The sequence below is a fragment of the Oreochromis aureus genome, linkage group 3, assembly GCF_013358895.1.
Source record: "Oreochromis aureus strain Israel breed Guangdong linkage group 3, ZZ_aureus, whole genome shotgun sequence".
Lineage (NCBI taxonomy): Eukaryota > Metazoa > Chordata > Actinopteri > Cichliformes > Cichlidae > Oreochromis > Oreochromis aureus.
The window spans coordinates 41849126-41861080 of record NC_052944.1 but is presented as its reverse complement, the minus strand read 5'-3'; the positions used below and the strand labels follow the sequence as shown (position 1 = coordinate 41861080).

The window sequence follows — 11955 nt, the reverse complement described above, 5'->3', positions numbered from 1 at the left end:
AATAATAGATAAAATATATATGGTACAAAAACTGCAGTGAACCTGTTTTGAAGATTTTAGATTTTTTTTGTTGTCTACATGGGTGAATAATATGATTACATGCAGTTTTAAGTTTAAAACCTCCCACCAGTCAAGTAAAGAACAAATTTTTAACTGTATCAACCAGAATTCACCTGATTAGATAATGCCTACATACCAAAGAGAATATGCAAACCTCACTATCTCAAGTTTTTAATGACCATTGTTTTTCACACTGTATACAGTATACACACTATGTAGCAAGTTTCATGTCTTCTGTGATGTTAAAAGAACTCTTTAAAAATGCACAAAATAAAATGTAAAACAAAGAAATAACACACAAACCTTATCTGTGTTTTGTCTGAGCTTACTTTTCCTGTATCTTGCCTCTGTGGTGTCTGTATTGTATTAGCCAAAATATTGCAGTCCACCTCTATCTCTTTCTGTCTCTGCATGTATTATTTGCATATATATATTTAAAAAAATGGATGACAGACAAATCCAATGTGATAAATGAGGGTGTCATGTTGAGGCTGTGTGCAGGCAGGAGTGGTGAAAGGGAGGACCCAAAGTGCAGACTCCGGAGACAAAACGTCAACTCAAAAAACAGCTTTAATGCTGAACTCAAAAGTAACAAACTTCGAAAATACAAAGAATAAACTCAGGCAGACAGAACACACAGCATGAATGGGCAGATCGCAACATAGACCAAAGAAAACACAGGGCTAAGATACACAGAGGGAGCAATCAGGGAATGAGAGACAGGAGGGAAACACAGCTGGGGCAAATCAGGGCTAACGAGACAAGGGGAGCAAAACCAGACACATTAACATAAGACATGGACCTTCAAAGTAAAGAAACAAAACGAACAAAACACAAGGAGCCAGACTTCAAAAACAGGGAACAAGAGAGGCCAGAAAGCAACCAAACAAAAACCAGGAAAACAGTTCCAAAAAAGTTCAGGGGGCCGGCCCGGAGGTTGACAACACAATAGTCCAAAATATCGACCGCGAAGCCAGATACCGCGATGGAGCAGGTCAGGAGGCCAACCACGGAGCCAGCGGTGGCGATGGAGCAGGTCAGGAGGCCGACCGCGGAGCCAGCGGCAGTGTGGGCAAGGCAGTTTCGGATGCGACCACGTGGAGCCAATAGATCAGGTGGTGGCGCTGCAGGCGACGGCATGGAAGCCGCACGCGATGGATCAGGTGGCGGCGCTGCAGGCGATGGCATGGAATCCGCAGATGATGGATCACATGCCATCGGCGGCGCTGCAGGCGATGGCATGGAATCCGCAGATGATGGATCACATGCCATCGGCGGCGCTGCAGGCGATGGCATGGAATCCGCAGATGATGGATCACATGGCGGCGCTGCATTTGACGGTGTGAAAGCCGCAGGTGGTGGTTGACCAGACTCACCAGAGCCGTCAGCAGACCCGAGGTGGTGCTGAAGCGATTCTTCGGACCCTCCAGCGAATACTGACAAAGGCTGAACAGGGCCCTCGGACCCTGCAGCAAATACTGACAAAGGCTGAACAGGGCCCTCGGACCCTGCAGCAAATACTGACAAAGGCTGAACAGGGCCCTCGGACCCTGCAGCAGAGGCAGACGGCTGAAACATTTCTCTTGAACTGCCAGCGGAGACTGACAGCGGAGTGCTGGATTGGCTCACTCGAACCTCCAGCAGGAGCAAATGCAAGGCCAGAAGGTATTGGGACCCCTGGCTGATTATGTAGCCGAATGGCCGACTGGATGTGCGACAGAGCTACTGAGGACTGAACTAAGGGTGACTGAGCTGCAGGAGATTGAACTACTAATGGCGACTGAAGTAATGGTTCAGGTGTGAATAGGGCTGGTGGTGGAGAAGATGGCTGAGCAGGTAACTGAGTAGATACGTGGGCTAATGTTTGAGCTATGGACAGAAGCTTAAGATGTACTGACTGCTGTAATGAGTGTAGTAATGGTGGGTGAGGTGGTGGATGAGCAGATGGCTGAGCTAGGTTTTCTGAGCCCACGGAACCTGAAGAAAACTGCTGGACGGGCTCACCTGAGCCTCCAGCGAGGTCAGAAACAGCTGCAGGGTAGGGTAGGGTGACCATATTTTGATTTCCAAAAAAGAAGTCATGAAGAACTTGCTTAAAGAAACATATTTAAGCTCTTAATATTTAAGTTCTTCTGTGGGGGAGGCTGTTACATCTTGCAGGAGCTCTCCTCTCTCCAGGAACTCACTCTGCAGGTGGGGGAGGTATAGGAGAGGTGGAGGAAGAACTCAGCCTGGGTGTCTATTGTGTTGTGTAGTTTGGAAGATGAGTGGATGACGGGGTGGGTGCAGTTTTCTCTGTGGTGGGGTCGGGTGGGCTGTCCCGGGCTCTGTGGGGTCGGGCGGCTCTGCTGAACTGGGCCCCGGTCCGGATCGGCCTGGCCCACCTTGCCCTGGTGGGTTGCAGAGTATGGGGATGCCTACTGGGGTCAGCGGGAGAGCAGGCCCGAGGGAGGGGCCAGTTGCCCCTCCCTTCCTTCCCTCCCCATCTCCAGCTGCCTCCCTCTTCCCGCTCCACCACAAACGCCCACACATGCAGGGCCTTGGGGTAAAGGTGTGTCACCAGGGTGCAGGGGAGGCATCCCCCCCCGTCCCCGTCCCCTTCTGGCTGCCTGTGCCTCAATTTTATCCCACAACTTAGACATTCACATTACTCACACTCTCATAACACATACATATAGGACCTTGAGGGTGGGCACGCTACACGGCATCCAGAAGACCATCAGGGTGTACAACCTCCCCCCTGGCGCCGTTGCCCACCTCTCAATTTTAAATACACGTATACATTGAGGGCTATCAGGAGGGGCTATGCGCTTACCTGCTGCTCTCTAGCAGGTAGCTCCATGCCTTCCTTTAAAGCCCTCCTGGGTTTTAAATGCACCTTAGAATACACATGCATCAACTCTACATATGAGCGGGCGGAGGGAGGTTTGGAGTCTTCACACACCCCCGTTCTCTGTTGCCTGTTGAGGCGGGGGGGCTGGGAGGAGGAGTTGGCCGTCCGACTGGGGTCTGGAATGTGGGGCCTCCCTGCTGCTGCGGAGTCGGGGCGGTCTGCTTCTCTCCACCCCGGGGAAAAGGGTAACACCACCTGGGTCTGGGTGCAGTTTCCCCCCTCCAGGGGGGCCCAGTATGCCCGATGGCCAGTCCAGCTATGGTCGGTACGAAGGAAATTTCTTTTGCAGTTTGTCTGAAAAGATGCACTTGCGCTTTGGGATCTTTTAAACATCATTTGGCGCGTTGCTGCGCGCTGTCAGTCCTGTCTGTGAGCACAGAACAAGCGCTCACAAAACAGCAGTTCGGGGATGACGACTCACACATGGATCCTCTGTCAGACTATAGGAAAACCCGGACATTTTTATCAATCTCGAAAATCCCCCCGGACGCCCCGGACAGAGTGTGAAAAGTGGACATGTCCGGGGAAAAGAGGACGGTTGGTCACCCTATGCAGGGGTCTGCTGAGCACTAGCCGCTCCCACCCGAGGAACTGGTACAGGTGCAGAGACTAGCAGACCCTCAGCTGGCCTGGAAACTGGAGCAGGGACCAACTGGGCCCTAGCCCCCCTCACCCGAGGAACTGATACGGGTGCAGGGGATGGCTGGACCGCAGCTGCCCTGGGAGCAGGAGCACAGGTTTATATAGTGGTATGAGCCCTTGTGCCTTGTTTCCCCTCCTTGTGTTTTATTTCATCATGTTTCCCCAGCCCGTCATGTCTGCTTTCTCTCTCCCTCGTGTTCCCTCGCTTCCTCTCATCTGCCTTTCCTCCACTCCTGCATCATGTTCCTCTGTTTCCTGTCTTATTGTGAAGGTTTGTTGTTTCCATTTTCATTTTGAGGTTTACCTTCTCTGTCTCGGTATGGTTTTCCGTGTCAGCTGTGTTCCCCGTGTGTCCTCATTTCTCTCGTTATCCTTCTGTGTATTTATGTCAGCATCTCCCTCGGTCCTGTGTGGTGATTTCCCTCATGGCTGTGTGTCTCTCCCCATGTATTCCAATTCTTAGATTTTCCAGTTTAGTTTTTTGTTGCCTTTTTCCCAGCAAATTAATCTGCTTGTTTTGAGTTCACGTTCCACCTCTGTGAGTCTGCTTTTGGGTCTTTTTCTGCCTCCCTGCACAGCTGTTTCATGACAGACTGGGGCTTCCCACAGTAAACTGCGTTTTGGATCACTGAAAATTGAGGTTTGTAAAGACTCCTGCCAGGGGGGAGATTTTCAAAAACTCAGTTTTGTGTTTACATGTGGACGAGGAAAATTGAGATTCAGTCATGTAACGTCAAAAATGTGCGCCTTTTTTGACGTCACACTGTGCACCATGTTATTGTTTACATAAGATGAATTTCTACAATGGTGGATACAGACAAAATACTGTTGCTGTTAATCTTACTATTTGCAGTTTTTCCACGCTTACATAAACACAACCAGTTACTGTCCCTCCATTTACAAAGACAGATGCGTCAGAGTGAACTTCAGACGTGGTTTCTACATTCAACACAGACACTCTCACAACCCAAATCCTGACGCCACCTGTTGCTTTGACATGTTCTTGACAGCATTTGACTTGGATGAAGATATTTCTTCAAAACTGCATGTGTAGATGGGGGTTTTTTCTGAAAACGAAAACGAAATCGTAGTTTACAAAAAAACTCATGATGTAGCCTGAGTGACTGCCCGGATGTCTGTTCCCTATCCCTCTGGATCCCTGAGAGCCATTCCCCACTCGCATCTCAGCACTTAGAGCTGTATATATTTATTTACAGTGAAGTCACAAACCACGATAACCTTGAGTCCTGCACTTGAGTCCTCTCACACATACATGGCAAAAGGCATGCTGAAATGCTGCTAGCTGTCTTCATCTTCATTATTGGAACTTAAGTATCACCTACACAACATATCCTGCCTACAGTTTGTACCATGTTTTCCAATCCTCAAACTTCTCTTCATCAATTGTCTTCACTTGCTGCTACTAACCAAAACTAGTAAACTGATCTTTATGTGTAAAATAATCATGATGCCCTTTTAATTTTTCTATAAGAGCTCACTTCAAGAACCTTTACAATATAAACACTACTGAATCAGTTTGGCAAATATTTAAATATTCAAATTCATTCACACTGGCACGTACATCAGATAATGCTGATATTAAAGCACTAACAATATCAACATTGTCAGTGTTTTTTCCTCTGGGCTTCTTCCATTTGTTGAATCCAAGTATTGATTCTAATGTACAGCTGTGACAAGAAACAAATCTATTATGTAAAATACAAATAACGTAAAGCAGATTTATTTTAATAGACATTTACAGAACCTTATACAAAGAGAGAAACGTGTGCACATTATACTCATCTAACATTATTAGTGTCATTAAAGTATTTCATTATTTCATTCAAATGCAAACTTCACTCCACCTGTTATTCTTTTTTTTATTTGTTTTTATTCTAACAGGACAGAAAGAAGTACAATGATGTGTACTCAAGTATGAATTAAAGTATTCACTCTGTGCTGTGTGAATGTTTCTGTGGATGTGGACTTTATTTTAAACATACCTGTGAGTGCAATGTGGTGATACATCACAATAAGAATCACATTTTATTGACGGTATTTTTTATTTAATTTTTAACATGTTCAAAACTGTTAGAAAGCATGTACATTTATGGAAACCATGTTACTTTGTTGTGTAATCATGAGTATACAGTATACTGAAGAAAGATAACGGTCTATATCTTTGTTTTACAAGAACCTGGTACCAAAGGTATACATATTAAACAAAAAATAACATTATTCAACAGAACAAAAAAAAACATTTCAAAACCTGGCATTTAGGTTAAAGGCAACAAATCTAAATATTATCATTTACTGAATCTTAATTGTCATTCTTTATTTTATAAATAACTTTATTAATAAATTAGTGTTTAGATAAACCTAAAAAGATTTTAAAATATAAAGTTATTAAGACAGCTCTCACAAATACAATAACAATGCCATGTAGTACCATACAAAAGCTATATGCTGCTGGCAGCTGTTTAATTTACTGAGCAGAGCAGGCGACTCATGTAAATGCTGTAAATCTCATCCAGAGGCCATTTACTGCCTTCCCCTGGTCTTTCTCCCAGCTCGTGTCTTTTCGCAACAATTATCACTCACTGCAATCAGTGATGAACACAGATCAACTCAGATAATGTAGACATGTGTTCATTGTGTGAAGTGGATCAGGAATCTGTACTCTCCAGTCTAGTTACAGCTAAGCCTCTTTTCCATTACTACCTTCTCAGATTACCACAACTCGATTTGGATCAACTGGTTTTTCATTACAATCCACTACTACCTAACATGTACTCATGCCAACTAATCAATAACCATTGATTAATGGCCATAAATGATCATGAAGCTGTGCTTATGGCCAAACAGCAAGTTTAATTCAATATACAACTCAACTACTTCTAAATTTGGGGAAACCTGCAATCAGCTGAGAATTCTCTTTCACTTGGATTATTGATGATGAAACATTTCACCCACAGAAACTCTTTAGTATATCAATGCTATCTTGAGCTGGCAAATACCCTCTTGAAACATGTGCTTGGCTTAATAAAATGTGTTTTAACTGAAAAATATTATTATTTCTTAGCACTAACCAATTCTTCTGTGTTCTTAAAAAAAAAAATCTCATAACATTACAAAGGCAGGATCATTTCAAATGTTTCTATTACTATGCTAACGTGAAAAAAAAAACTAACTTCTTACCTTGGATCATCTTGGAAATATGCGTGGGACAGGCAGATACTCGTAAAATCTAACCATTGTCCTGACAACATTCAGAAACAAGTGGCAGGGTTTACAATATTGGGGGCTGTAACAGCACAACAATGTATTCCATATCTATATTAATTCAGTCATGATTTGCACAAATGATGGACAAAAGTTAAGAGAAAACTCAGTTAATAGCAACATATTTACTACATATCTGTTTCTCGACATCAGGATCAAGTTGTTAGCATTTAATGAATAGTGCTGTGAGTGTGAGTGTATGCTTATAAAGTCCAGTCTTAAGTGTTTTTATTTTCTGCATTTAAACAATCAATACGCTGGAAATGTATACCTTGATTAAATCAACAGTTTTAGTTAAAGCTTCACTAAAAAGCACAAATACACAGATGTTAAAAGTCAAAAATCTCCTTTATGATACGCACAATTTTCTGAGTCACTGACTGTTGTCCTTACAGCACAAAAACTTGCCTTCTCTGTAAAGAAACAGCAAAGGTAACACCAGACTGCTGGGAACATTAAACCACATATTAGATACATTTATGATACATGCATTCACTCCTCCTGACATGTTGACCACACCCCAAGCTAGACCCCCCACAAACCTCGCCACCTGTGCTCCCAGTATGGCCAGAATAGTGTAGAATGCCCTGAGTTTGACTGACCTCTCCCTGTTTGCACCCTGTTCTCCTGGGCCTGGACGGATCAAAATGTAGAGAACAGAAAGGCTGCAGAAGGAGTTGATGATGAAACATAACACCACAAGGCTAAACATCAGGTTTACGAGCAAGTCTACCATCTCCGTCAGACCAGTCACCAGAGAGCAAAGCAGCCAAATGCAGCCAATGCAGATATTTCTGATTCTGACTCCTCTTTCATATTTCAGACTAACATAGGTGATGGGATAAACGACAGCCAGATAGCGCTCCACAGAGGTCAGGATATGGAAGAATGTCTCTCCTAACCAGGTGAAAGTAATAAGAGGTATCCCCCAAAACATTACGCTTGAATCATATGAATTGATACCATAAATGGTGAAAATACTTCCCAAGTTACAAATCAGCTCCATGATAACCACATGATAGGTGAAGCTGTCAGAGTGACTCATCGCAACTGCTGAGGAGGTGCAGCGCTTTCTCCACCATTGTTGGAGACCATGATAGAGGATGAGGATCCAGAGAGGAAAGAGAAGAATGTTGAAGGAAAGATATGCTGTATAGATGAGAGAACCGGGTCTGGTGGTGAGGCAGTTGATGTATAATAGATGGTTAGACATCACCAGGGAGGAGGGTGGCTGAGAGAGAGAGTTGTTGGAGGATGAGGAGTTGGTTAGCATGTCTGGAAGAGAAAGAAAAGCAACATGACACACAAGTAGATCGGAAGTATAGATTAAAACTTTACATTTTTCTAGAAAAGTGACATCACCTCTGGTACAAAAACTGGGGTAAAACAGTGATTAATGGTATGAATCTTTTGTTGTATTCTCCAAGGTGAATTTTTAATAAGTTTTAAATAGTTTCGTTTTTGATTCGTTTCTCTCAAATGAAGGTACGTTCAGTGTTTTATATTTGAATGCATTGTAATGTTTTCTGGCACAAATAGATTTTTGGGAATGACACAGTGCGCTTTCTAAAATAAGACTACGTAAGACTACGTATAATATTGTTATTTAAATGAGATTATAGTAAGTCATAGAAAATGTAGGGAATATGTCGCCCTGACAACAAAGAAAACCGAGTGGCAAAAAAAAGTAGCAACCTTTGTACAGGGAGTGCAGAATTATTAGGCAAGTTGTATTTTTGAGGAATAATTTTATTATTGAACAACAACCATGTTCTCAATGAACCCAAAAACTCATTAATATCAAAGCTGAATGTTTTTGGAAGTAGTTTTTAGTTTGTTTTAGTTTGAGCTATTTTAGGGGATATCTGTGTGTGCAGGTGACTATTACTGTGCATAATTATTAGGCAACTTAACAAAAACAAAATATATACCCATTTCAATTATTTATTTTTGCCAGTGAAACCAATATAACATCTCCACATTCACAAATATACATTTCTGACATTCAAAAACAAAACAAAAACAAATCAGCGACCAATATAGCCACCTTTCTTTGCAAGGACACTCAAAAGCCTGCCATCCATGGATTCTGTCAGTGTTTTGATCTGTTCACCATCAACATTAGTGCAGCAGCAACCACAGCCTCCCAGACACTGTTCAGAGAGGTGTACGGTTTTCCCTCCTTGTAAATCTCACATTTGATGATGGACCACAGGTTCTCAATGGGGTTCAGATCAGGTGAACAAGGAGGCCATGTCATTAGTTTTTCTTCTTTTATACCCTTTCTTGCCAGCCACGCTGTGGAGTACTTGGACGCGTGTGATGGAGCATTGTCCTGCATGAAAATCATGTTTTTCTTGAAGGATGCAGACTTCTTCCTGTACCACTGCTTGAAGAAGGTGTCTTCCAGAAACTGGCAGTAGGACTGGGAGTTGAGCTTGACTCCATCCTCAACCCGAAAAGGCCCCACAAGCTCATCTTTGATGATACCAGCCCAAACCAGTACTCCACCTCCACCTTGCTGGCGTCTGAGTGGGACTGGAGCTCTCTGCCCTTTACCAATCCAGCCACGGGCCCATCCATCTGGCCCATCAAGACTCACTCTCATTTCATCAGTCCATAAAACCTTAGAAAAATCAGTCTTGAGATATTTCTTGGCCCAGTCTTGACGTTTCAGCTTGTGTGTCTTGTTCAGTGGTGGTCGTCTTTTCAGCCTTTCTTACCTTGGCCGTGTCTCTGAGTATTGCACACCTTGTGCTTTTGGGCACTCCAGTGATGTTGCAGCTCTGAAATATGGCCAAACTGGTGGCAAGTGGCATCTTGGCAGCTGCACGCTTGACTTTTCTCAGTTCATGGGCAGTTATTTTGCGCCTTGGTTTTTCCACACGCTTCTTGCGACCCTGTTGACTATTTTGAATGAAACGCTTGATTGTTCGATGATCACGCTTCAGAAGCTTTGCAATTTTAAGACTGCTGCATCCCTCTGCAAGATATCTCACTATTTTTGACTTTTCTGAGCCTGTCAAGTCCTTCTTTTGACCCATTTTGCCAAAGGAAAGGAAGTTGCCTAATAATTATGCACACCTGATATAGGGTGTTGATGTCATTAGACCACACCCCTTCTCATTACAGAGATGCACATCACCTAATATGCTTAATTGGTAGTAGGCTTTCGAGCCTATACAGCTTGGAGTAAGACAACATGCATGAAGAGGATGATGTGGACAAAATACTCATTTGCCTAATAATTCTGCACTCCCTGTATATTGATGCTAAATATTTTTTTTTAATTCTAAATCAATAAGCTGTTTGTTTTGGTTTGTTAGGAATAACAAAATACAAAAAATATTATAGCAATAAGACAACCAAGTAGTTTTTCGTAAAAGGCAATGAAATGTAAAAAAAGACAAAACCTGTCCCATGAGTGACTGGTGAAACTGTTGTCTACAGTGTGAGTGACTTGTTGTCCAGCAAATGCATTTACTGTTCTCAACGATTTCATATTTTGCATGAGATCAGACTGGGGAACAATTATTTGCATTGCATTCAGGGAAATGTAAATCAGGAGGAGAAAGTAATTTATAAAAACGTGTAAGAACACAACATTTTTATCAAGATAATAGAAAATAAATAATAGATAAAATATCTATGGTACACAAACTGCAGAGAGACTGTGTTGAAGATTTTAGATCTTTTCAGTTGTCTACATGGGTGAATAATATGATTACATGCAGCTTTAAGTTTAAAACCTCCCACCAGTCAAGTAAAGAACAAATTTTTTTTTTAACTGCATCAACCAGAATTCACCTGATTAGATAATGCCCATATAACAAAGAAAATATACAAACCTCACTATCTCAAGTGTTTAATGATCAGTGTTTTCACACTCTATATGGACACTATACAGCAAGTTTCATGTTCTGTGATATGCATAAAATACAATGCAAAACAAAGAAATAACACACAAACCTTATCCGTGTTTTGTCTGACCTTTCTTGTCCTGTATCTTGCCTCTGTGGTGCCTGTAGTGTATTGGATGAATATTGCAGCCCCCCTCTATTTCTCCATGCATTATTTGCATATATATAAAAAACTGGATGACAGATGAATCCAATGTGATAAATGAGGGCAGCAGGGTGGCACTGTGCTATGGTGCTTAGCACTGTTGTATCACAGCAAGAAGGTTCAAATCCATCATCTGACTGGGTCTTTCCTGTGTGGAGTGCATGTTCTCCATGTGTTCTCCCCATGTCTGCGTGGGTTCTCTCCAGGCACTCGGCTTCCTCCCACAGTTCAAAGACATGCAGTTAGTTGGTTAGGGATTCTAATTGTGCATAGGTGTGAATGGTTGTCTAGCTCTCTTTGTTAGCCCTGTGACAGATTGGCAGCCTGTCCAGGGTGTACCTGCGCTCAGGCCCCTCCTCAGTTCAGAGATGGTCATTCACTTTTCATGTAAATGGCCTCCTTCACTCCCCACTCAAACCAGCGTTGCTCTCTGTCAAGAACATGGACATCCTCATCACTGAAAGCGTGGCCACTGAGAAGAGGGTGCCTCATCATCTTTCACCGTCTCACAGTACAATGCTGTGATTGCAGTCATTCCCTAGCTCACTGTGAATGGTACTATTGACCAATGATCTATGGTCATGACCATGTTTATGTTAACGATCATGAAACTGACCTCACAGCCCATTGTTATTCAGTGGTGCTAGTTTTGGTCATTATGCAAATGTGCTGTTTATAAAGTTGGGGAAACTTGCACTGAGACTGAAGAAGTCCTTTGGATGAGTGATGAAACATTTCTCCCACTAAAATTGCTACATCCAGATGAACAGAATCAGAATACTAGGATTTCCTGCCCTGGATGATTGAGCCTGTATCAAGACGTCTGCTCCCACACAGGCCTGTGAGGTAGTCAGACACGAACGTCAAGGAAGGTGGTAGGGAAGCAGACTAGGCAGGCATTTCCGATTTCCAAGGTGAGCAATTTATTTACAGTCAACTTAATATAATGTAACTTAACAAAACTCCCCCCCCAAATCAATTCAGTTAACAAAACTCAACATAACATGGCTCCA

The 11955-nt window shown here is 42.9% G+C and overlaps 1 protein-coding gene across 1 annotated transcript; it reads left to right on the top strand.

Annotated features, from left to right (window-relative positions):
* Window positions 1-1045: 1045 nt before the first annotated feature.
* Window positions 1046-1426, top strand: LOC120433748 (circumsporozoite protein-like). The gene has a single exon (XM_039600577.1). It carries the CDS (start codon window positions 1046-1048, stop codon window positions 1424-1426), a length of 381 nt encoding a protein of 126 aa, XP_039456511.1.
* Window positions 1427-11955: the final 10529 nt, after the last annotated feature.